This window comes from Hippopotamus amphibius, chromosome 11 (genome assembly GCF_030028045.1).
Source record: "Hippopotamus amphibius kiboko isolate mHipAmp2 chromosome 11, mHipAmp2.hap2, whole genome shotgun sequence".
Lineage (NCBI taxonomy): Eukaryota > Metazoa > Chordata > Mammalia > Artiodactyla > Hippopotamidae > Hippopotamus > Hippopotamus amphibius.
The window spans coordinates 40093506-40119186 of NC_080196.1; the positions used below are offsets into that span (position 1 = coordinate 40093506).

At 55.8% G+C, this 25681-nt stretch overlaps 3 protein-coding genes across 4 annotated transcripts in view; 1 reads left to right on the forward strand and 2 right to left on the reverse strand.

The window, feature by feature from the left end:
* The window catches only part of CPNE5 (copine 5), a 90908-nt gene extending 88847 nt beyond the window's left edge, over positions 1 to 2061 (forward strand). For both annotated transcript variants that reach the window (XM_057700460.1, XM_057700461.1), the window contains one exon: positions 419 to 2061. In XM_057700460.1, the coding sequence (XP_057556443.1) occupies positions 419 to 637 (219 nt within the window). In that variant the 3' untranslated portion in view covers positions 638 to 2061. The remainder of the gene's footprint in view (positions 1 to 418) is intronic.
* A 2759-nt stretch (positions 2062 to 4820) lies between these two features.
* LOC130830886 (allatostatin-A receptor-like) lies at positions 4821 to 5849 on the reverse strand. The gene has a single exon (XM_057698192.1). The coding sequence runs from the start codon at positions 5847 to 5849 to the stop codon at positions 4821 to 4823; it is 1029 nt and encodes a 342-aa protein (XP_057554175.1).
* A 4164-nt stretch (positions 5850 to 10013) lies between these two features.
* Positions 10014 to 25681, reverse strand: part of RAB44 (RAB44, member RAS oncogene family) — a 29988-nt gene continuing 14320 nt past the window's right edge. The window contains exons 8-16 of the mRNA XM_057699770.1: positions 24570 to 25168; positions 24372 to 24426; positions 24151 to 24214; positions 18894 to 19770; positions 15472 to 15553; positions 14344 to 14458; positions 13168 to 13269; positions 11566 to 11642; positions 10014 to 10191 (exon numbers count right to left, since the gene is read on the reverse strand). Coding sequence (XP_057555753.1) covers positions 10101 to 10191; positions 11566 to 11642; positions 13168 to 13269; positions 14344 to 14458; positions 15472 to 15553; positions 18894 to 19770; positions 24151 to 24214; positions 24372 to 24426; positions 24570 to 25168 — 2062 coding nt within the window. The 3' untranslated portion in view covers positions 10014 to 10100. The remainder of the gene's footprint in view (positions 10192 to 11565; positions 11643 to 13167; positions 13270 to 14343; positions 14459 to 15471; positions 15554 to 18893; positions 19771 to 24150; positions 24215 to 24371; positions 24427 to 24569; positions 25169 to 25681) is intronic.

Consider the following 25681-nt stretch of genomic DNA (forward strand, 5'->3'; position numbering starts at 1 on the left):
TAAGTGTTGGCCCAGAAAGGGAAGAGGAGAAGCAGAGCCAAAGAGACAGAGAGGGCCCTGCTGGAGAGGTGGGAGGAGACCCGAAGGGCCCATTTTCCAGAAGCCAGGGGATTCCTTCAGCATTTCCAGAGTGCCTGCTGAGTGCCTGTGCTTGGTGCCAAGACTTCAGAGATTAAGGGATCTTGTTCAGTGGTGTATTGTATCCTGGCATGAATAGGTGCTCGATAAGTTATTTGTTGAGTGAATGAAAGAACAGTGCCTATGATCCAGTCCCTCAGAGAATTCACCGTGAGGGGGAGGGCTTGCGTGAAGCGGGCAGAGGCTGAGGAGGAGTGGGACAGGATCCCAGACCTGGAGATCTGGGGGGGCTGGTGTCCAGAGGGAGACCTCACCTGACCTTGCCTCCCCCGCTGGACAGTTTGTGCCCTTCAGGGACTACGTGGACCGCACGGGCAACCACGTGCTGAGCATGGCGCGCCTGGCCCGCGATGTGCTGGCCGAGATCCCCGACCAGCTGGTGTCCTACATGAAGGCGCAGGGCATCCGCCCGCGCTCCCTGCCCACGGCCGCAGCACGCTCACCCCCGCAGTCCCCGGCCTGCACGCCCCCTGCCTCCCCCCTGCACAGGCACATCTGAGCCTGGTCTGTTCAGATGGCTGGGGCTTAGGCCAGTAGAAAGGTAGGCGGGGTGCCCAGACCCCCCTACAGTCCACCTCGCCCAGCCTTGGAACACCTGTGCCTGGGAGGCCAGCAGGGGCGGGGCTTCTGGAGACTCCTTCCCATACTGCCCAGACCCCCAGAGTTTGGGGGTACAGGTGGTAGAGGTGGGGATCTGGGCCCCTGCTCTTCTCTTCCTTCACTGACACCTGGTTCCGGACCAGCCAGGAAGATGCTAATCAGGACGACTGGGGGCCCCCTCAGCCCACCTGGGTAACCCCATCTGCTCCTGTGTCACCCTGAGGCCTGGTCTGAGCCTCCCGCCGCCAGGCCCCCTTCTCGCTCCCCGCCTTCTATGGTGTCTCCTCCTATACCTGGCCCCAACCCCCACCCCATCCTGTCCCTATTTCCAATGAACCACACGAGGCTGCTGGGTTTGCAGGAATGCCTGAACATGTGACCCTCCCTGGGACCCTTGCATGCAGTGGGACTCCTACAGACCCTTGAAGGGGACGCTGTGATAGTGGATGGAGGCCACGTGGTTGGCTTTTCAGGCACAGAGTCCTTTCTGGCGTCTCCAAGGCCAGTATGACGCTGGTTCTAGACACACGGATCCACAGGCCTCTCCCTGGTTTGGGCCTTCAGATTCCTCCGCAGGTGGCTCCTGGCTCCAGGCATCCCCTTCTCTCCCCGAGAGGCTGCCCAGGGTCCTTGGGGCACCATCCTCTGCTGCCCACCTGGAGGCCTGGGCAAGAAGCAGCCCAGCTCCAGCACTCCCACACTGCCCCTCTATCCCATGGGGATAGGCGTTGGGAGTCCCGGGTTCAGGTCCTGCCACCAGCCCCTGTCGGCTGTGGGAATCCGAGCGAGGCCTTTCTACCTTCTGGGTCTCAGTTTTCACATCTGTAAGGCAAGAGGGTTGACCAGATGGCCCTGGGTTTACCTTCAGTTCTGATGCCCCAAGAGTCCATATTCATCCTACGCCTGGCTTCCCCCATCCCACTCCTCACCAGTGCAACCCCTTAAGGCCGTCTTGGCTCTAGGGTCACCCTGTTCCATCCCATCACCCCAAATCCACCCTAGTCCTTCAGCCTTGGGCTCTGGCATCTGAGCCGGAGCCCTTGCCCCTGCCCCTGCTGTGGGAAAGGTGAGAAATATGATCACACCCCTGGGCCCACCCAGCTGCCCAGCCTTTACCCACATGGGGAACAGGTCATGCATGCCAGTCCCTCCTGCCGCATGGGGCTCCACAGCCCACTGAACCTCCCCTGCCTGGGTGGAGACCAGGCCGCACCCCGTCTGTTGCCGACACTGCTTCCCTTCCTGTCATGCATGATGGTGGTGTTTCTATGCTGTCTGGTCCTGTGCCCGTCTCTGAGACAGTCTCTGTGTGGAATTTGCCTTAAACTGAAGTAAATTTGGTTCTTTTACTAAAGTTCCTTGTTTTCTTTTCTCCTGTGAAAAATAGCACAAATACTGCTGTGTGATAGAGTCCAGGTTCTTCTGTCTCTCTTTCTTCCATTCTTCTGTTCAAAAAAAATTTACCGAGCAACTGTACTATGTGCTAGGGTCTGTGCTAGGCACTGGGGATACAGCAATGAACAAAACACAGGCCGTGTCTCCACATGGAGCTTACAACAGATACACACATAGGACAGGGGAAACACAGTAAGCACATAAATAGGTAAATAATATAATTTCTGGTGGTGATAAGAGTCACAAAGAAAAATAAGAGAATAAGAGGATAGAGAATGACAGGGTGATATTTTAGATGAGGTGGTCAGGGAGGGAAGGCGTCTCTGAGGGGATAGTTATATGAGCCCTGAGGAAATGAGAGAGGGAGGCATGTTGATATCTGAGGCAAGAAGGCTCCAAGGAGGAAGAGCAGCAAGTGCAAAGGCCCTGAGGTGTGCTTGAAGGACATTAAGGAGGCTGGTTGAAGCTGTGGTTGAAGCTGCATTAGGGAGGGGAGAGTGCAGGGGATGGGGTTGAGGGTGAAGAATGTGCAGGGCCTTGTAGGCCACGGTAAGGCCTTCAGCATTACTCTGAGTGAATCAGGGAGCTATTGAGGAGGTGAGAGAGGTGAGTAACATGATGAGATTATTTTCTGGGTGACTTTACTGCATTTGATCACTCATCTATCGGCAAGTATTTACTGAGCATTAGTGTCCTGCTCAGGTTTGGAGACAGTCTCACACCTAGTCACACCCTCCCCGGCCTAACCCCTGCTCTGGAGCAGTAAGCAAGGAAACCCGACCACCCTGGGGGATGAATGCCAAAGCAGTAGGAGGTGCCAGGATCTGTGGGCACCAGTGGGGGACTCTTGGGGCAGCCTAGATGACTCACAGGTCACGTGCTCAGGATGAGTTCTCCTCCATGCGATGGGACTGTCACACTTCCCTTGCAGGATTGTCGTGTGGTCAGAGTGACATGTAGATGTGCACACGTGAAGCGTGTGACGTGCACAGGACCTGCTGCACTAGGCGCATAGTAAACACCACTTTCCTCTTTGTGCCTCTTCACATATAAGTAAGTCCCTGTGCCCATGAGGGACCAGGATCACAGGGAAAGGGGATTTCTCCCTTCTCTGGGTGAGTTTGCTCTCAGATTAGCTCTCCAGGCAGCCATTCCCAACCTGCACATCACAAGAAATTGGTGCTAATTATACCAAAGTTTGGGACTTGCTTGCTTCTTACAATTTTACGGTAAATTAGAGCTGGTTCACCGCGGTCCTTGTAGTTAGATGTCCCTCTGACATGCATTCTGATCCACTTTGAGTCGGAAACTGGTGGAGTCACAGCTCCAGCAGAAGGACGTTCCCATAACCAGCAGCCCATTTTTACCTCCCCTTGGGCGCCCGTGGGAGGGCGATGGGGGGAGAAGACCTCCTGGCAGGGAATCAAGGCTCGGAGCCGCTGCCCCAGAGCCTGAGAGCGACTTGTACTGCGCTCAGCACGGTAGCTTCTCTCCTGGGTTCTGTCCCAAGCTGCGTTCCACGGAACGCTGATTCCCTGGCATGGGTTTTGGGAAACTGCCTGCTCCGAGCCCCTGTCAGAGAGTCCCAGTGGCCTTCAGGGTGTTCGAGGCTCTGATTAGACCCGTGGCAAAGAGACTAGTCTGACTTGGTTCATCGCAATGTTTCCTAAGCTTTTTGACCATGGGGTCAGCGGTGTGTGTGTGTGTGTGTGTGTGTGTGTGTGTGTGTGTGTGTGTTTAGCTATAACACTATCACCAAGCAGAACATGTTGTCTTGGGAATTTCAGTAGAGACAATCTCCCTGGTTCCCAGGCCAACACAAAAGCCTGAGACTTTCTCCCGGGAGGCCAGAAGGAAGGCATGGAGTTGGGGAGCTTCTCAGAGGGGTTGGGGTGGGAGAGGTGAAGACCTCCAGCTGGCTCTGGAGAGGAGGAAGGGGCCTCAAAAGGGGCCCCTGCCCTGGCCACATCGGGAAGAGAAACCACGGAGAAGAAAGGAGGGCATTCAGAATTTCACAGGCCCAAACTCATGGCTCCATTTTTACTTGACTTCATGGTTTTTCTTTATTGGGCTGAGATGTGTGTGTGTGACAGAGCTGGGGGAGGGCTGGCAGAGAAGAGAGAGGCAAATGAAAGGCGCCCCCTGGGCTGTGAGCCTTCAGGATTGGGGACCCCAGAACTGAGGACCCCAGGAATGATCAGCCCCCAGATCATGCCTCTACCCTCTTCTCTGCCTTTAGAAGTCCCTTTGCCACTCTCACTTCAAATGCCCCTGAATTAATAAAAACAAGATTATAATAACAAAGTAATGACCAATGCTCTTGTGGGCTTACAAAGCACTAGGCATTCTTCTAAGCACTTTATATGTGTTAAGAAAGGTTATCTTCATAACAACACCATCAAGAAGGTACTATCGTGATTCTATTTTCCAGATGAGAAAATTGAGGCATAGAGTGGTTAAGGGACTTGTTCAAGTCATATAACTAGAAAGTAGTGGAGCCTATAGGTATCTATCTAAGTCCCAAGGTGGAATGGGAGCAGCAACCTAGTTGCTGTGTCACCTTTGCTGGGCTTCCGGCCCTCTCTGGATCTTAGTCTTCCCACTGGTAAAATGGAGGGGATGGGATCTAATGTCATAGGGGTCTTCCCATCTCTCTTGAATCTCAGCTCTCCCATCAGCCTAACCTCTCAGACCCCTGCCAGACCCCACAGGCCTCCTGAGGCCCTGTCATGTCGAGGCTCAATGCTCTCCATCACCACACCAGCCCCTCCCACATCCCTGGAATGCCTGGCTGCCACTGGCCTGCAGAAGAGGTCCCTGAGTCTTGCCCGGAAGGGGCGAGAAAGGTAGAAGCAGAGGATGGGGCTGACAGCACAATTGGAGTAGGCCAGGATGGTGCAGAGGCTGGATGCCATGAAAGCCACTGGGGTGGCAGGCAGGTCCCCCACAGCTGCCACATAGCCCAGCACAGAGCAGGGCCCCCACATCAACACAAAGACCACCAACACTACAAGGATGAGCCCTGTGTTCTCCTGGTGCTCCCGGATGTTCTCCCCCATGGGACCATGGGAATGTCTCCACAGGAGCCAGCCCATGTGGCTGAAAGAGCAGCCCAGCCCCAGCATGCAAGGCAGGAAGGCCAGGGCTCCCAGCAGTGCGAAGTAGCAGGAGGTCTGAGCAGGGTTCAGGAGCAAGAGGCAGGCCCAGGCCTCCTCCTCCTCGACCACTCGCTGGAACAGCCAGTTGGGCAGCGATGCAGTGAGGCCCAGGACCCACATGGCCCCACAGAGCAGCAGGCGGGTGCCCAGGCCGGATGGGAGGGCCACGTCAGGCCAGGCCACTGCCACATGGCGTAGCAGAGCCGTGGCCACCATGCTGTAGAAGGTGCAGAACATGGTGGTGGTGTTGGCAGCCTGGCAGGTGGTGCAGATGGTGGGGCCCAGCCACCAGTCCTGCTGCAGGAAGCTGAGGAGGAGCACGGGCACCACACAGCCCAGGAAGAGCAGGTCAGACAGCGTGATGTTCACCATGAGGCTGTCGGTCAAGGTGAGGAGTGGGTGGGGGGCACCCGGGCCCCGGCCCACCACCAGCAGCATCAGCCCATTGGCCAGCAGCCCCACCAGCAGGATGAGGCCACAGACCCCGGCAAAGACGAGTCGGAGCAGTTGCTCAGGTGTGGCTGTGAGCCCAGTGGTGGATGTGGCGTTGGCCTCCATTCTCCTGCTCCAGACACACAAGGACAGCGTAGAAACTGGCCCAAGGGCCGCCTCCCTCTTTGCCCGTCGCGCCCCCTCCTTTCACAGACCCCTGCACACAGTGGGCGCCTGTGGTGTGTGCCAGCCTCTTTGCGGTAAGCACAGCAACCTGATGGGGTGGGCTCCGTTGATTCCCTGGGTTCAAACCCTGACTCTGCTCCTTGGGAGCTCTGTGATCTCGGGAAAGCTACCTCCTGTTTCTCTACCTCGGCGTCCTCAACTGTAAGGAAGTCAGGAAATAATGGAAATAAAACAGGTGTCAACAATAACCGTCACTAAAGGGTGAGATTCAGATAATTTTCATTTTCTTCTTTTTAATTTCTGTATTTCTAAAATTTCTGCATGGAGTACAAACTGAACCTGATAAATATTATTTATATATATATTTAGCATATATATTTATTATAGTATATATATTTGGTATATATATTTATTTAGTGCATATATAAGCCCTATATATATATATATTTTTTTTTAAACAAAACCTTGCCCTGCCTGTGAAATGAGAAAGTTTTAATTTGAAGTTCAAGTGGGAAAATGGACATGCAAGTGCTTTGAGAAGGTATAAAGCACCAACCAGTGGTTCCCAAGCATGTCTGCACATTGAGTTCAGCAGAGACGTTTCAAAAATACTAATACATGGGTTACACCCCCAAAGACCTGATTTGCTTGGTTTGGGCTTTGGCAGTTTTGAAAGACCAGCTTGGGAACCACTGCCCTCTGCGGTCATGCTGTGCAGGTTACCTGGCACGGTGGGGGAAGTGCTGCAGATCTTCCTCCTCACCCCTACTCCATCCCACATGCTGAGGACATGGGGAGCTCCCAAAGGCGAGAACTCAGGCTGGGAGACGGGGTCAAGGCATCCCAGAGTTGGCTCAGGGGCTGATGTTGCCATCTCCCATCCCACAGACCAGGCCGGGACACCCGAGCTTTAGTGGGAAGCAGCTTACCCATTAATAAATAAATATTTCCTGAGCATTTACTCTGAGCCAAGTACTGGGCAAACAGGCAGCAAACAAGACAGCTCAGTGGGGTCCTGATTCTAGTTTCTGTCCTCTTTTCTCCTTCACAGGGGGTGGGGACTGGAAAGCCCCTCTGTAGTTGGTTCAGAGCCAGGGCTGGGGTTCCCGAGGGTCCCTCCTGCAGAGCCCTGGCTGGGGGACTTGTTTGGTTTCCGGGGCCCGACGGCAGCCACTTGCCTGAGAGCAGCTGAGAAAAGACGGGAGAGAAAATTCTGCTGCCAATACCCCAGGTCTCGAAGTCTGGTTCCCGGGGCTGCAGGGGAAAGGATGAACTGAGGGACAACCCCCAATACCATAACTGCCCTGGACGACTGCTGTTACTGAGCCACTCTCTAGGCATTTGTCATTCCTTTTTTTATTAATTCCACCTGGCCCAGGCTTGCCTGCTAGGGATATGCAATGTGATTGGAGAGGAGGGGAAGGAAAGGGAGAGAGGAAAGGAGAAGTGACGGGGAAAGAAAACGGCTCAAAGGACCTTGCTACTGCTCTAAGTGTCCATGCCTTTTATAAGAAGCTCTATAACTTCAGGGTTAAGCGTATGGGCACTGGAGCCTGGGTTTAAAGCCTCGCTTAACTACCTGTTTGGTTATGTAACTGTGGACAATCTACTCAATCGTCTATGCCTAACTTTCCTTATCTGTAAAATGGGGATAATAACAGGCCCCATCTCAAAGGGTTGATGTGAAGATTAAATGAGGTAATACAAGCTAAGTGCTCAGAACAGTGCCTGGCACATAGTAGGTGCTCAGTAAAGGATGGCTATTGTTCTGATCCTGCCCACCCTCAGCTGCAAAAAGCTCTCTTCTCTGACACCCCGGCCCAGGCTCCATTTTATCCCCCTGCCCGCCCCTTCTCAGTTCACACCCTGAGACCCATCAACCTAGACCCACCCTCCGTTACTTAATCAGCCTCAAGCTAAGTTACGACCAGAGCCCCCTTGGCTGACATGCCCTGAGAACTCACCACTTGCCTGGAAGTTCACTTTGAAGTCTATCTTGAGTCCCCCCTGCTGCTCTCCTTATCTGCCTTTTGCTGCTCTGGGGTTCCTGGTCTCTGCTTGGTGACCTGGAGGCCTTTGACACCAGGGCAGGCTAGCGGACCCTCCACAGCTGTACTCTGCGCAGAAGCTGGATCCAGCCACAAAAAGCCAAGAGAGGGTTCTGGGCAGGTGTGCAGTCCCTTCCAGCACCCTACCTCCAAGGAACTTGAGCTATCTGCCTGAGGCGGGATCAGAGCTGAGACGGGAGGGGCAGGCAGAGGGACCATTTCTATACTGGATCCCCCAAAGGATAGGGTCTCTATCCGCTCTACTGGCTCCCCCAGGAATCACACCCTGCCTACCTGCCTCATTAACATGCTGGCCCATAGGACAGAGATGTTGGTGCCTGCCAGGTCCCCAGACCCCAGAGAGAGAGAGCCATTAGCAACAGTAGGACCTGCCCCCCACTCTCAGCCAGGGCCAGACATCATTTACTCCAGCTCTCCTCTCCCTGTCTGTCTCTCTGTCTCTCTCTGTCCTCCTCTGAGCATACTATAGCCTTGAACCTGCTCAGAACAGGAGGAGGCTTGTGGGCTGACAGGATCCAGGAAGGGAGAAGACATTGGAGTTCAGAAAGAAGCAGTGAGGGGGACCAGTAAGAGAATTAGCTGGATCACAGGAATCATTCTGCATTTACTAGCCTGGAGATTGAATGGGCTCCATTAAGGGCATCTGATCTAACATCCGGTGGCTTCTGATACCTGAATCTTCTCCACCTCACCTCTTTGCCAAGTGTTACCTCACTTTGGCTTTTATGCCTCCAGTGACAGAGAGCTCGAAGTCTTTTAGAACTGAGCAGAGGGGTGGGGCCAAGAGCGGAGATTTTGATTAAACAGATAGAAGGTCTCTTTCCTCTATCTCCCGCCCTCCTCTTTCTCCTTCGTTCTCTCTCTGTGTACCTGTCTCTGAAACTGTATTTGCTTGTCTTTCTGTGAGACTGAGGTTTCCTCTGATTCAGCTGAGGAAGTCACCGGTACCCGGATGATTACAAAGTACCAAACTCAGCACCCTACCCACGCTGGACCGCAGTACCTGGTGAGCACTATTGCGGTTAACGGTAAGATGAGACAGTCAACATTTACAGCAAACACAGATGACAGGAGATAGTCCAGCACCGAGAGGCTCTCTAAGACTCTCAAAGCAAGCTCCCTAAGGGCTTGCTCTGAGAGAAATTCCCAGCCCCGGGTTGTAATGTGCAGCCACGTTTCAGGAGGCAAATGTTGTGCAATTCTGGGGACTCTCACCAGAGCTCCAAAGAGGAGCCCGTGAACAATCCGAATCCAGTTTCCCCTGCTGCTCCCCAGCCTGCACCAGCCACAGCCCAGCTGTGCCTCGAGTGCATCCAGAGATTGACACCTCAAGGCAGAGGGCTGCGCCAGGGGCACCATGGCATGGGGGCAGGGGGTGGGATCCCCAGATGTGACCCCTTAGAGGCAGATCTTGGGGAAAGAGTGGGATTGGGACTCAGGGAGACGGGGAGAGTGGAGCATATCAGGGGCCACCAGAACAATGCTCTTCCCCAGGGACTGGACTCTGCCCCAAAGTAACCCCATGCTTGCAAGCAGATACAGAGACTATGACAAGGTTCACCAGCTTTGCCAGGCTAGGAACAGTGGGGCTGCTTTAATAAACAGAGGACTTTGCAATTAACAGGCCATATCAATTAGTAATTGACACCAAAGCAAGCTCTTTGAAAAGTTTCTCTCCCACCCCTCAGCATTTACTCTTGTTTCTGACTACATAAGGAATACCCAGTCATTGTAAAAGATCTGAAAATACAAATACATATAAAAAGGAAAACACCCCCACACATTTACCCAGTAGTTTTACCACCCAGAGATGTTTTGCCAATATTGTGGTGTATTTTCCTTAAGTAACTTTTCTAGACTTTTCCTTTCCGTAAAGAGTTTTCACACACACCCCCCCGCCCCGCCCCACTGCCCCAGCCTCATGACTCAGAAAAGTCCTTCTCTGGAGTGCAAAGGGCAGAGTTAGTGCAGCCCCTCCCCTGGGATCCGAGTCCTGATACCCAGGAGGATTTTCCTGAACTTCCAAGCTGGCTGTCTCTATCATTGCTGTGTCCAGGCAGGTGGAACAGGAGCTGCAGGAAACCCAGGGAGGTGGCCAGCCTACCCTGGCCGGGCCAGGTGCTCAAGAACAGCAGCCCGCTCTCTTCCGTGGCTTCTCGGGGGCCACCTCCACCAGTGACCTCTTCAGGCGTTCTTCTTGCATCTTGAGTGACCTGCGTGAAGATGCCTGGGCATCAGTCCTCTCTCTCACCGCCCCAGGGCAGCAGGGAGGGGCCCAGGGGTGCAGCACCACCCGCCACCCCCCCCCCCGCCCCACCGAGCGTCCTCTCTCCCAGCTGCTCTGCGCCTGCCCTGTGTTCCACATGGCACCAGAAAAACGGGGCTACGGAGATTTTGGCTTTCTGTCTCTTTTCTGGCATTCTCTGCAGCCTACTGTGTGCCTGGCGCAAGGGACTCTGATTATGACAATGAAGCCATATGTCCTTGCCTCGACTAGTGAGGGAGACAGAGAGGGGAAGGGGCCATCAGGACCCAGGAATGGGGAGGCACTCAGAGAGACTCACACCAGGTCCTGGAGGGATTTAGGGAGCAAGGAGGCAGAGTCGGAGCTGAGATCGAGCAGTGGACAAGGGAGAAAAGAGGGAGGGCAGAGGGCAAAGTTTCAGTGTCAAGAGAGAGTTTGGGGGTTGGGGAAGTAAAGCTCCTTCATTCATTCATTTATTCACAATACATTTACTGTGTGCCTGGCGCTGTCCTCAATCACAGAGCCTGAGAACTGAATGGCCAGAAAGAAGCCTTGGAGGCAGCAGGGATTCAGGGCTCTGCCAGCTAGGAAGCCACATTCAGGAACTTGGGCTTTTATCCTAAAGCAAAGGGAAGCCGCTGAGCAGTTTCCTGTCGTAGGGATCAGGTGTGATCAGGCTGGCAGTTTAGCAGGCTCACTCTAGCTGCTTTGTCAGAGAAGGGGCCTGGAGATCATCTGGTCTAAGACTGCTCCACTCTCACTTATTTCATTCTTTTATCGAACACCTAGTATGTGCCAGCCCTCAGCGGGAGGGGCTGAACAAAACAGACATGGCCCCACCTTCCTGGAGCTACAGCGTGGTGGGGAAGGCAGGCAGCGATAAGAAAACAGACAAATGCACGTGTAATTACGATGTGTCAAGAAGGGCTTTAAAGGACACGAACAGAGAATGTGATGCAGAACAGCGGAGGGAGGGGGTGTGGTCAGGGAGGGCCCCTCTGAGTGGTTGAAGCTTATGAGTGTGGGGGGTCGGGGGGGGGGGCAGGGAGATGGCACTGGAGCCAATACAGGCCATTGTGAGGCATTTGGATTTTATTCTAAATGCACTGCATTATTCTATAAATGCAGTGGAAGCCACTAGAAGGTTGGGAGCAGGAGAGTGACGCTCGCTCTCCTATTGCACCTGGGCTCAGAGAGGGGCCGGGAGACTTCCTGGAGGTGGTGCAGCTTCTGAGCCCTGCGCTTTCACAGGTGCTTCCTCAGAATGGCTCTCCCTTCCCACATGAGTCAGCTGAAGGCTATCCGGAAGATTCTGGGTGGGGAGAAGCAGGGCGGCACTCACCGGGCCAGGTTCACCACAGGCTCCAGGATGTTGTGACCCAGGGCAGCACTGCACTCTCCAAAGGAGACCCCCAGCTCCTGCAGCCAGACAGATGGGGGTACAGGTGCCGTGGGGGAGACCACGGAGAGTCCAGGTGGCAGTCCCCACCACCAAAGACCCAACCACCAGACAATCCCACCCAGTACTTCCCCAGGCAGCCCCAATGGGTGAGGCAAGCCGTCTCCGTCGCCTTGTGGCCCGTTGTCCCCAGCCTTGCCCCTCTGCCCACTGTCCCTCCACCCTGGCTGGTCAAGGTGTCAAAGATGCCACCTGGAAAACTCCACAGTCGTCAGAGTGATGGCGGGAAGACTGTGTCCCAACTTGGGGAGGTATCCTTGGGGACATTTTTAAGTCATTAGTTATATATATTTTTAATTTCAAAAATACTTAATTGCGGGAAATATTGGAAAATATACCATGAAAAAGTATACGTACAAAATATAAAACCCTCTTGTTAGTGTTTGAGTATATATTTCCATTCCGCTTTATATAACCCTTTTATTGGGGGGTGAAGGGATGGACTAAACGTCATTACACGTTAGGTTAAACCATATGAAATTGCTGTTTTGATAGACGCCAAGCAGTCAAATATTAGCAATCACATATGATTCGACCTAACCTATACCCAGAGATGCAGCTGTTTTTCTGACTTCACACTACATTGTAAGCATTTCCTTCACACCCTTAAATATTTTTCAGAACAAGATTCTTAATGGCAAATGCCAGCCTCTCACATGAAGCTTCACAAATTAACCACCAACTGCTGCCAAATGTTTGCTCTGTAAAGAACATCCTCATACAAACATGCTCAGTTATACATTATATATGGGTATTCATTACGTTATTCTCTTAGGAATTACTATTTCTGACTCTTTCCTTAGGATAAATTGCTAGGGGAGGAATTACTATGTCAAGAAGATGAGCTACTGTTTTTAAGAGGAAAAAATTCCCACCAACCAGGAGCCACAATGATGACCTCATGATCAGGAGAAATGAGAGAAGAAACGGGAAGGAAATACGATATGGAAATGCCAAGAGGGGTGGTGTCAGAGGTAGGGCGGGGAGCGAGTCTTTTTTCCATCTTTAATATTCTCCAGATTTTCTGGAATGTGCTGAAATTCTATTCATAAATAAATAGATCCACTGTCCCCTGTCTGGTGGCAGGACTTTCGATGCAATCTTCCCAGGGAAGAATTTAGGTCTTAAGATAGAATAAATTAGAAGGGATGTTATGTTAATTAGAGACCAGAGATAAGATGAAGATTTGATTGGGAATTTTAAGTGAAGCTTGAAAAGCTTTTGACTCTGAAGATGTTTTTTAATGTAGGTCGGGACACTGTGGGGATTTGCTGATTCAACAGTGAGTTTCAATGTCATGCCCACTGTTACCATCTAGTGTTTGAGTCTTAGGCCCGGAAGGATGGGAGGCTGTTGGGCTTTGATCGGGCAGGGGCAGGAACGGATCCTTCTCTGTGGCCCAGGCCAGTGTGACCTATTTGCTACCCTCCAGGGAGGGGTCTGCCCAGTCCAGGCTGGGGGAGGGGCCAATGCCCAGGTGCTCACCTGGGCCAGCTGCTGCCCAGCCTCAGTGGACACTTGGCGATCCTCCTCACAGTCCGTCTTGTTTCCCAAGAGAAGGACAACCACACCATCGGATGCTGTATCCTGCACACAGAACATGCTCCCTCAGCCACATATGTTGAGCGCCTGCTGTGTGCCAGGCCCTGGGTGGATTTGGCTGTGCCCTCCAGGAAGCTGACGGTGTGCCACTTCCCTTCACACATGCCCACCTTTCCATATCACATGCACTCCACTCTCTTCCCACCTCTGACAATTTCCCCTCCATCTGCAGTGAACCTGCCCCACCTCTCTGCCTACAGACATGTCACCCACTTTCCAAGGCCAACCTCAAATCCACCTCCCCCAGGAAGCCTTCCTGGATTGCTCCTGCCCATGTTCTTCTTTTCCTGCCTGTGTTGAACAGCCCAGCATTTGTTTAAACAGGCTCATCTTCTAATTGTTTCATGGATAATAATAACAGCTTGTGTTTACTGAGAGTTCACTGTATACCAGGTGCTATGCTAAAAGCACTTGTATCAGTTAATCCTCACAACTCCTCTTCTATGAGAAAAGTTGGGAAATTGAAGTTCAGAGAGCTTAAGTCATTTGTCCAAGGTCACCGAGTTGGGATGGGATAGTTGAGATACAAACCCAGGTCTTATCAGAACCCAGAACCCAGCTCCCCTCATATATCACCTTATCCTGCTTCTTTTACGTCTCTTCAACTAGACTAGAAACTTCTAGAGAGAAGACAACATGTCTTTCTTCATACCCCTTTTCTGTGCTAGTACCTGCTGCAGAATTTCAGCATATATACATATAGCAAGTAAGTATGTGGGGAAAAGAACTAGAGATGTGTGGACAGAGTAGTGATCACGTAGAGTGGCACTAGCCTTGCATTATCCCCAGTGTTAAGAAAACATCACAGAGCTTCTGTACATAGGAAAGAAGTGGTCACAGGATAAAGGAAAGCATTTGTTTTGGAGGCTGTACTATGTGGTTGTGGTTTCTTCATACTACTATGTTCCCAGCCCATCCAGCCACATGGTCTCAGTAGATTATGTCACCCATATGTCTGCTGTGTCATTTGTAATCCTAGGAGAAAAGAGGTAGTGGGAAGGATACAAGTTCCCTCCTGACTCCACACATTGGGGCCAACCCCAGCAGCCACCAGCTTACCTGGAGACAGTTCAGCCAGTAGCGCACGTGGGCAAAGCTCTCCTGGGAGGTGACATCGTACATAAGCACCACTCCATCAGCCTTGTGGAGCAGCTGCCGCGTCACACTGTGATACCTGCCCAGAGAGTCCACATCAGGCCACGCCAGGCAGCCTGACCCCCAGCCCTGACCTCTCTAAGCCTCAGCCACTCCATCCGCTTCTAATTGCTTCCCAAAGACAGCTTGCATGTTTTTTCCTTCTTGCAGTGTGCTTATTGCTGACAATCAGGTAACAGTTCTCATGGCTCAAATTTCAAAAGGTACCAAAGGGGACCCGGTGAAGTCTCCCCCAGGCCGACCCCACCCTCATCCTGGAGCCACCCAGCCCCCCTCCCCAGAGGCAACCAGAGTAACCCACTTCTTAAATAGTTTCCCAGAGGTATTTTATGTGTATATTGATACATCAATGTATATATGCACACACACACATGTACACGCATACACACATTGCTTAAACAAATATAGTGTAAAACACTATAGCTATTAATATTCAGTATTCTGCACTTTGTTTTATCCAAGTAATAAAACGTCTTGGAGATATTTCCCTATTGGTACATAAAGAGGGTCCTCCAACTTTTTTGTGGCTTCATAATATTCTATTGTGTGGAGAGACTCCAATTTATTTAACTGGTCCGCTACTGATGGTGTCTAGGTTGTTTCCAATGTTTCATAATATAAACAATGTTGCTATGAACAGTCTTGGTCCCTTTGATATTATAGTCATGTATGAGTTTATCAGTAGAACTTCTGGGTCACAGAAGACGTGCCTTTTCAGTTTTGATCACTACAGCTTAACTAAAAAGTGGAAAGCCAGCATTTTCAGAAGGACAGGAAATTGGGTGGCTGTCGCCTGTTGGGATGGCCCTCACAGGTACCCAGCCAGGCTGAGGGGGCCTCTGGGTCTGCTGTCCTGTCTCCTGCATGGGGACTAGACTCAGCTCTCCATCCCTGACCTCCTCAGTCCTCAGGGGTAGAAGCTGCATTTGGACTTGTTGGCCTCTTAGCCCATGGTGGACTCCTCAGGGGAGGGGCTGCCCTCCCTTCCTCTGCAGTCCAGGCTCAGCCACTAATGTCGACAGTGCTCGTTACCTCTCCTGGCCAGCTGTGTCCCAGAGCTGCAGCGCAAAGCACTTGTTGTCCACCAGCAGGTTTTTGACCCGAAAATCCACTCCTAGGATACACAGAGGAGGGTCAAGCCTACTTTTAAGTTATCATCCAGGACTTACAGCTGGGGTCTGCCTGAATACATACCTGTCCCCAGTACCAGCCAGGGTGGGATGGGAACCTTCAGCTCTCCAAATCCCAGCCATACTCAAGGGCCCACATCCTCCAAGAAGCCTTCCCTGACGACCTAGCCCCCACTGCACTCCCATCCTGACAGCTGGCTGACCTGAGGCATCTTGCATTGTTTTTACCTCTATGAAAATATTTCTCTTCTCTACTGCACAGCAGTGTTTATTCCTCGGGCTACTCAGGAAAATCAGTTTCATTAATTTGTATTTATAATACTTCTTGTTGCATCCCTAATTATGGCATGCATCTTCCCCCTTTACCCAGACAGAAGGGCAGACAGGCAGCCTGGGAGGGTGGAAGGAGTGCTGGCTTCAAAGATGACCAGTTGGGCTGTGAGTTGTCCACCTTCTGCTGCTATACTGGCTGTGTGACCTCAGGTAAGTCACGTCACCTCTCTGAGCCTTGCTTCCTCATCTGCAAGGTGGCAATTTAAAAAGACCCACATCACTTGGGGGTTGGGAGGATTAAATGACGTATGTCTGAGGTTCAGTCCAATTTCTAGGGGGTGCTTGGGAGGTGGTAATTTTTATTATCACTATGAATGCTCATCTCCCTGAGCCCCAACTCCTCAAATTTCACAGACCCACCCTTCCCTGTGTCACGGTCCTAGACCCCTCCTGTCCCTGGAAACATGGAAGTCATAGTGAAATGCCAGGGAGGTTTGGAATCTTCGGGGAGCACCTTCCTGCCAACCCCCATTTCCCAGGGACACCAGGCCAGGGGAGGGGTGATGGAGAGGGGCTATTTTCTCTCTGCTGAGCCCACTGCAGGGCCCAGAGCAGCTCAGGAAAGGGGCATCTCCTCACGTTATCCCTGAGCGGGAAGAGACCTCCCTCAAGTTCTCTCATGGTGACCCGCATAAACACCTGCTGCTGCCCGCTAGTATCGACTGAAGCCATAGACGCCCCCCACCCCCCCACCTATACGCTCCACAGGGAGCCGGGAGAAGCGGCAGCTGGGGAGTCCTGACCTTGGCCAAAGGGTGAGGCAGAGGTCTTTCAGTAGCACCCATTTCTCTCTCTCTCTTTCCCTCCCTCTCTCTCCCTCCCTCCCTCTCTCTCCCCACCCCCCTCTCTCTTTGCTGCATCGCGTGGCATGCAGGATGTGGGATCTTAGTTCCCCACCAGGGATCAAAACTGTGTCCCCTGCAGTGGAAGCACAGCATCTTAACCACTGGACTGCCAGGGAAGTTGCTCCATTTCTCTTTACTGCCCTCTTTCCTGAAGGTCTAAGGAAGCCCAGGGTCTGCAGAAACTTCTGAGTCTATCCAGGGCCACCCCCTGTAATGATGTCCAGCCTCTGCTTAAATACCCACTGACTGATCTATGGAGCAACCCTAATGACTATTCTTTGCATTTAGTAACTTTACTCCCACTTTCCACCTCCCTGCCCATCACCCTCCTGGATCCACCCATGTATCCCCACACTCTCTCCCCCAAACGTGTTACAACTTAACCATATAAACTGTTAGAAATATGTTTTCTGCTTCCCAAGGAATCTGCTATTTCACATGAACAACCCCAGGGAAAAGTAAAACTTCTGCTGTGGTGGTCTGTGCTTTGAAGACAGGTGGCCCCGGATATGAACTTTGGGGCCCAGGTAGGGCAAGAAACTTAACCAGGTCTTCAACTCTCTGTTTTCCTCATCTGTAAAACGGGGATAGATATGGAGAAGCCTCACAAAAATGCACAATCAGCTATAACTTGATTGACTCTGGCTCTGGTCCTCTACCAGCCCTGTTCTCAAACACAGGCAGGTGAGAAAGGGGGGTGGGAACAGAGGAGGGTGACACTGAGCAGGGAAATGTTTGTAGCTGAGGAAGATGGAATTGTCCCCAGGGACAGTTAAGCCAGATGGATGACAGCCACCAAGGGCGCCAAACCGCAGCTGGCAGTGGGACAGGTTTGGATCGTGTACCTGGATGTCAGGTCCTCCCGGCTGGCCAGCAGTGCATGCAGGTTTGCCTTGTCTTTTCACAATTATACAACTTGTGTTTTTCTCTATTGAATTTTGTGGAACCTTCTTACCATATAATAATGGAAGAGGCTCAGTCACAGGGAGAGCTGGCGTAAGGAATGAGACCTGTATGCCTGGTGCATTGTAGGTGGTTGGTAACCAGCAGCTTAGGTGATCAGTGATGGTGGCCTTGCAGACCCTGTGACCCTGTTCAACATCAGACCCGGCCTCCTGTGAGTCCCCTCTTCCTGACAACACTGCGTTTTTAACTGGCTCCCCAGGTGAGGATTCTCAGGCAGAGAAAACTTCAAGAACCTGTCCTGGGGGGCCTCTCTTACATAAAGTTTGAGAACTTTATCCACTGGTCTAGCACGGGTCCCCCATCAGCACGCACCCTGATGGACACGAAGACGTGGATCATTCCATCTTTGCCCCTAAGCCGGATGTTCCCGCCAGCTCTTTTCTGTGGCTCTCTACAATGTTCAAGTGGCCACATGTCCGAATATTTTTAGGGAGAGGAGGCTTTGTGCTTTGGGACATTTCATTTGCAAATGCCACTGAATTAGACAGTATCAAAAATTTACTTATAATAATAACCATAAAAAATAACTAATTTTGAGCACTTAATACGTGCCAGTTATTATTCTGAGAACTTGATACGTAATAACTGAGCTAATTCTTGCAGCCCCACTAGGAGGTCAGCACTATTGTTGCCCCCACTATGTTCAGAGGGGTTAAATAATTTGCTCAAGTTCATACCACTAGTCAGTGGCAGCACTGGGTGTTGAACTCAGGCACCTGTGTTCCTAACTTACCCCACTCTACAAATACATTCTGTGTAAAATATTCAACTTGCCAAAGGCCACTTCCTACCAGAGTCTGGCTGACTAGCCTAGGGCTCGTCTGGAGGAAATTTGAGCAGCAGGGACCCTGCGGCAGCTGCCCAGGGGACACGTGGGTAGAAACCTGCTTGTTTTCACCATCAGCCAGTGCTGGCACCTAAATTGCAGGGTGCTTTGTTGATGTGGCACATTATTAGCTAATCAGATCAATGCAAAACCAGCAAATTACCTGTAATTAGAGATGATTAGTAAAATAGCCAGATTATGCCTATATAAAATAATGTTTAACGCAGGGCCCATGATGAGGGCAGAACCTACAGCTTCCTCAGGCATGGCTTGCTCTGGGCCTGCTCCAGCTTGTCGGCCCGGTCCCCTGGGTCTCCCCTCCCTCCCCTGCCTCCCTCCCCAGGTGGCCCTTACCCACAGTAGCTGTCAGCCCGCTGGCAAAGGTGTTCTGGTGCAGCAGGTGCAGGAAGGATGTTTTGCCCACGTTCGAGTCTCCCAGGAAGATGACGTGGAAGGTGTAATCAGGATTGGCCAAAGGCTCACTGGCTGTGCGGTCCCCTGGGGATGGGGTCAGCCCAGTGCCTCCTGAGTCCATTCCTGGATCTTCAGGCCTGGTCTCTGCCCTTGGCTCCATGGGTTGAGGAGGGCCTGTTTCTTCTTCTGCATGAGTGGTTGTAGATCGGGGCCTGGGTTGGGCTTCCAGCTCAGCCCTGCTGCGGAGGGTTTGTGTGGGCTCCTGGGGCCCTGCTTCATCCCCAGGCTGAGTCGCTGTTGGGGAAGAGCCCCTTGAAGGGGATGGTTTTTCAGGAGCTGGGGCTTCTGCCTCAGCCTGAGCCTGTGCTCTGTCAGTGGGAAGAGGAGCAGATAGGGAATCGTGCTGGGGGAATTCCGAGTGCCCAGTGCTCAGGCCATTAGTCTCTTCAGTCTGCTCTGACATGAAATCCTGCCCTCCTGGGTCCACTGCTTTCCTTTCCTCAGCCCTGGGCTCCTCTTCCAGACTCTGGTGGGGGAGGGCAGGCGGCCCTTCGGGCCCAAGGACCTGGCTATGAGCTTCCTGTAGTCCCCCAGGATGGCCTTCCTGGGCATCTGGGCTCTGCTCGCCCCGCTCCAATCCCTCTGTGGGAGCCTGACCTCCAGGCTCCAGGCCCTGGGAGGGCTCACCCACCCCTGCTGTGAGGGCTCCAGCTCCCGGGGACCCCAGCCCTGGCTCAGGGCCCGTGGCACGTGGGTCCTGATAGAGGGCCTCCCTCTGCCTGGGCAGCTTGGCTGGGGCAGGCCCAGGCCTGGGGCCCTCGTCATCTGAGTATGAGGCCTGGAACTGTTCCCTGGGCCCAGCTGGGGCCTGGGGAGGGGGAGAGGTCACTTGAGGAGGGGGTCCATCCTCCAAAGGGATGAACACTTTGAGCGCAGCTGCCACCAGGCTCCCTGACTCCCCAGCTGGGGCCCCTGGGAGCCCCCAGTGGAAGTGGACCCCAGGGCCGGGCCCTGACTCCTCCTTAGGTTCCAGGCTGGGGGGCTCTCCAGTCTGCTCTGGGCTGATGTCCTGCCCTTCGGGGTCCACTGCTTTCCTTTCCTCAGCCCTGGGCTCCTCTTCCAGACTCTGGTGGGGGAGGGCAGGCGGCCCTTCGGGCCCAAGGACCTGGCTATGAGCTTCCTGTAGTCCCCCAGGATGGCCTTCCTGGGCATCTGGGCTCTGCTCGCCCCGCTCCAATCCCTCTGTGGGAGCCTGACCTCCAGGCTCCAGGCCCTGGGAGGGCTCACCCACCCCTGCTGTGAGGGCTCCAGCTCCCGGGGACCCCAGCCCTGGCTCAGGGCCCGTGGCACGTGGGTCCTGATAGAGGGCCTCCCTCTGCCTGGGCAGCTTGGCTGGGGCAGGCCCAGGCCTGGGGCCCTCGTCATCTGAGTATGAGGCCTGGAACTGTTCCCTGGGCCCAGCTGGGGCCTGGGGAGGGGGAGAGGTCACTTGAGGAGGGGGTCCATCCTCCAAAGGGATGAACACTTTGAGCGCAGCTGCCACCAGGCTCCCTGACTCCCCAGCTGGGGCCCCTGGGAGCCCCCAGTGGAAGTGGACCCCAGGGCCGGGCCCTGACTCCTCCTTAGGTTCCAGGCTGGGGGGCTCTCCAGTCTGCTCTGGGCTGATGTCCTGCCCTTCGGGGTCCACTGCTTTCCTTTCCTCAGCCCTGGGCTCCTCTTCCAGACTCTGGTGGGGGAGGGCAGGCGGCCCTTCGGGCCCAAGGACCTGGCTATGAGCTTCCTGTAGTCCCCCAGGATGGCCTTCCTGGGCATCTGGGCTCTGCTCGCCCCGCTCCAATCCCTCTGTGGGAGCCTGACCTCCAGGCTCCAGGCCCTGGGAGGGCTCACCCACCCCTGCTGTGAGGGCTCCAGCTCCCGGGGACCCCAGCCCTGGCTCAGGGCCCGTGGCACGTGGGTCCTGATAGAGGGCCTCCCTCTGCCTGGGCAGCTTGGCTGGGGCAGGCCCAGGCCTGGGGCCCTCGTCATCTGAGTATGAGGCCTGGAACTGTTCCCTGGGCCCAGCTGGGGCCTGGGGAGGGGGAGAGGTCACTTGAGGAGGGGGTCCATCCTCCAAAGGGATGAACACTTTGAGCGCAGCTGCCACCAGGCTCCCTGACTCCCCAGCTGGGGCCCCTGGGAGCCCCCAGTGGAAGTGGACCCCAGGGCCGGGCCCTGACTCCTCCTTAGGTTCCAGGCTGGGGGGCTCTCCAGTCTGCTCTGGGCTGATGTCCTGCCCTTCGGGGTCCACTGCTTTCCTTTCCTCAGCCCTGGGCTCCTCTTCCAGACTCTGGTGGGGGAGGGCAGGCGGCCCTTCGGGCCCAAGGACCTGGCTATGAGCTTCCTGTAGTCCCCCAGGATGGCCTTCCTGGGCATCTGGGCTCTGCTCGCCCCGCTCCAATCCCTCTGTGGGAGCCTGACCTCCAGGCTCCAGGCCCTGGGAGGGCTCACCCACCCCTGCTGTGAGGGCTCCAGCTCCCGGGGACCCCAGCCCCGGCTCAGGGCCCGTGGCACGTGGGTCCTGATAGAGGGCCTCCCTCTGCCTGGGCAGCTTGGCTGGGGCAGGCCCAGGCCTGGGGCCCTCGTCATCTGAGTATGAGGCCTGGAACTGTTCCCTGGGCCCAGCTGGGGCCTGGGGAGGGGGAGAGGTCACTTGAGGAGGGGGTCCATCCTCCAAAGGGATGAACACTTTGAGCGCAGCTGCCACCAGGCTCCCTGACTCCCCAGCTGGGGCCCCTGGGAGCCCCCAGTGGAAGTGGACCCCAGGGCCGGGCCCTGACTCCTCCTTAGGTTCCAGGCTGGGGGGCTCTCCAGTCTGCTCTGGGCTGATGTCCTGCCCTTCGGGGTCCACTGCTTTCCTTTCCTCAGCCCTGGGCTCCTCTTCCAGACTCTGGTGGGGGAGGGCAGGCGGCCCTTCGGGCCCAAGGACCTGGCTATGAGCTTCCTGTAGTCCCCCAGGATGGCCTTCCTGGGCATCTGGGCTCTGCTCGCCCCGCTCCAATCCCTCTGTGGGAGCCTGACCTCCAGGCTCCAGGCCCTGGGAGGGCTCACCCACCCCTGCTGTGAGGGCTCCAGCTCCCGGGGACCCCAGCCCTGGCTCAGGGCCCGTGGCACGTGGGTCCTGATAGAGGGCCTCCCTCTGCCTGGGCAGCTTGGCTGGGGCAGGCCCAGGCCTGGGGCCCTCGTCATCTGAGTATGAGGCCTGGAACTGTTCCCTGGGCCCAGCTGGGGCCTGGGGAGGGGGAGAGGTCACTTGAGGAGGGGGTCCATCCTCCAAAGGGATGAACACTTTGAGCGCAGCTGCCACCAGGCTCCCTGACTCCCCAGCTGGGGCCCCTGGGAGCCCCCAGTGGAAGTGGACCCCAGGGCCGGGCCCTGACTCCTCCTTAGGTTCCAGGCTGGGGGGCTCTCCAGTCTGCTCTGGGCTGATGTCCTGCCCTTCGGGGTCCACTGCTTTCCTTTCCTCAGCCCTGGGCTCCTCTTCCAGACTCTGGTGGGGGAGGGCAGGCGGCCCTTCGGGCCCAAGGACCTGGCTATGAGCTTCCTGTAGTCCCCCAGGATGGCCTTCCTGGGCATCTGGGCTCTGCTCGCCCCACTCCAATCCCTCTGTGGGAGCCTGACCTCCAGGCTCCAGGCCCTGGGAGGGCTCACCCACCCCTGCTGTGAGGGCTCCAGCTCCCGGGGACCCCAGCCCTGGCTCAGGGCCCGTGGCACGTGGGTCCTGATAGAGGGCCTCCCTCTGCCTGGGCAGCTTGGCTGGGGCAGGCCCAGGCCTGGGGCCCTCGTCATCTGAGTATGAGGCCTGGAACTGTTCCCTGGGCCCAGCTGGGGCCTGGGGAGGGGGAGAGGTCACTTGAGGAGGAGGTCCATCCTCCAAAGGGATGAACACTTTGAGCGCAGCTGCCACCAGGCTCCCTGACTCCCCAGCTGGGGCCCCTGGGAGCCCCCAGTGGAAGTGGACCCCAGGGCCGGGCCCTGACTCCTCCTTAGGTTCCAGGCTGGGGGGCTCTCCAGTCTGCTCTGGGCTGATGTCCTGCCCTTCGGGGTCCACTGCTTTCCTTTCCTCAGCCCTGGGCTCCTCTTCCAGACTCTGGTGGGGGAGGGCAGGCGGCCCTTCGGGCCCAAGGACCTGGCTATGAGCTTCCTGTAGTCCCCCAGGATGGCCTTCCTGGGCATCTGGGCTCTGCTCGCCCCGCTCCAATCCCTCTGTGGGAGCCTGACCTCCAGGCTCCAGGCCCTGGGAGGGCTCACCCACCCCTGCTGTGAGGGCTCCAGCTCCCGGGGACCCCAGCCCTGGCTCAGGGCCCGTGGCACGTGGGTCCTGATAGAGGGCCTCCCTCTGCCTGGGCAGCTTGGCTGGGGCAGGCCCAGGCCTGGGGCCCTCGTCATCTGAGTATGAGGCCTGGAACTGTTCCCTGGGCCCAGCTGGGGCCTGGGGAGGGGGAGAGGTCACTTGAGGAGGGGGTCCATCCTCCAAAGGGATGAACACTTTGAGCGCAGCTGCCACCAGGCTCCCTGACTCCCCAGCTGGGGCCCCTGGGAGCCCCCAGTGGAAGTGGACCCCAGGGCCGGGCCCTGACTCCTCCTTAGGTTCCAGGCTGGGGGGCTCTCCAGTCTGCTCTGGGCTGATGTCCTGCCCTTCGGGGTCCACTGCTTTCCTTTCCTCAGCCCTGGGCTCCTCTTCCAGACTCTGGTGGGGGAGGGCAGGCGGCCCTTCGGGCCCAAGGACCTGGCTATGAGCTTCCTGTAGTCCCCCAGGATGGCCTTCCTGGGCATCTGGGCTCTGCTCGCCCCGCTCCAATCCCTCTGTGGGAGCCTGACCTCCAGGCTCCAGGCCCTGGGAGGGCTCACCCACCCCTGCTGTGAGGGCTCCAGCTCCCGGGGACCCCAGCCCTGGCTCAGGGCCCGTGGCACGTGGGTCCTGATAGAGGGCCTCCCTCTGCCTGGGCAGCTTGGCTGGGGCAGGCCCAGGCCTGGGGCCCTCGTCATCTGAGTATGAGGCCTGGAACTGTTCCCTGGGCCCAGCTGGGGCCTGGGGAGGGGGAGAGGTCACTTGAGGAGGAGGTCCATCCTCCAAAGGGATGAACACTTTGAGCGCAGCTGCTACCAGGCTCCCTGACTCCCCAGCTGGGGCCCCTGGGAGCCCCCAGTGGAAGTGGACCCCAGGGCCGGGCCCTGACTCCTCCTTAGGTTCCAGGCTGGGGGGCTCTCCAGTCTGCTCTGGGCTGATGTCCTGCCCTTCGGGGTCCACTGCTTTCCTTTCCTCAGCCCTGGGCTCCTCTTCCAGACTCTGGTGGGGGAGGGCAGGCGGCCCTTCGGGCCCAAGGACCTGGCTATGAGCTTCCTGTAGTCCCCCAGGATGGCCTTCCTGGGCATCTGGGCTCTGCTCGCCCCGCTCCAATCCCTCTGTGGGAGCCTGACCTCCAGGCTCCAGGCCCTGGGAGGGCTCACCCACCCCTGCTGTGAGGGCTCCAGCTCCCGGGGACCCCAGCCCTGGCTCAGGGCCCGTGGCACGTGGGTCCTGATAGAGGGCCTCCCTCTGCCTGGGCAGCTTGGCTGGGGCAGGCCCAGGCCTGGGGCCCTCGTCATCTGAGTATGAGGCCTGGAACTGTTCCCTGGGCCCAGCTGGGGCCTGGGGAGGGGGAGAGGTCACTTGAGGAGGGGGTCCATCCTCCAAAGGGATGGACACTTTGAGCGCAGCTGCTACCAGGCTCCCTGACTCCCCAGCTGGGGCCCCTGGGAGCCCCCAGTGGAAGTGGACCCCAGGGCCGGGCCCTGACTCCTCCTTAGGTTCCAGGCTGGGGGGCTCTCCAGTCTGCTCTGGCCTGATGTCCTGGCCCTCTGCGTCCACTCCTTTCTCTTCCTTGGTCCTGGAAGTCACCCCGGGGGGGCTCCTTGGAGACCCATCTGGCTCTGAAGGTGGCTCTGGACCAAACAGAAGAGCCTGCGGCCCCGAGATGGAGATCTGCCTGGCCCCTTGGGGTGCCTGGGGGCGTGCGGAGGCTCTTGGGATGGGGGGTGGGCTCCAGGAGAGCCGCAGGGCACGGTGGGGCGTGCTGCAGCTGCTGCTGAGGAGCTGGTCTCGGTCATCGTTGTCCCCCGTCAGTCCAGGCAGGGGAGCCTCCTCAGAGGGGACTGCCTGAGGGTCTGGAGGCTTCTCCTCACCTGCTCTGGGGACACTAGAGGGGGTGTGGGAAGCTAAGGTCAGGAACAGGGCAGGTAGATGTCACACCAGTCCTGTCTGCATCCCTCACCATCGGGTACCCAGCTCACGGGTAGCCCTCCCTCCCAGTCTTCCTTTTGGCAGTGCTCCTCACCAGGCACACACTCCCCGCCCTTCCCCCCAGCCAATCGTGCTCCTCCTTCAAGGCCTATATGAGCCTCGCCTCCTCCAGGAAGCCTTCCCTACCATTCTGGCCCATCCCACTGCTCTGTCTTGTAACGAGTAGAGTGAGTACCGTACCTGCCAAGGGTCCAGCACTGAGCTAGCCTCTGTGTGTGTGTGTGTGTGTGTGTGTGTGTGTGTGTATCCCAGTTGTGTGATTCACGTGTCATGTGTGCCTGGGCACATGACTTTCCCCTTTCCGTCTGCTTGTCTGGGAAATGGGTATGATAATCCCAGCCTGGCAGGGTTGTTGTGAGGTTTAAGGAGGGAGTCTGTGTGTTCCAGGTGCTGAGAACTCAGAGCCTCC

Excerpts from the sequence above, each read along its gene's own strand:
- LOC130830886 (XM_057698192.1), bottom strand. The coding sequence starts at position 5,849 with ATGGAGGCCAACGCCACATCCACCACTGGGCTCACAGCCACACCTGAG.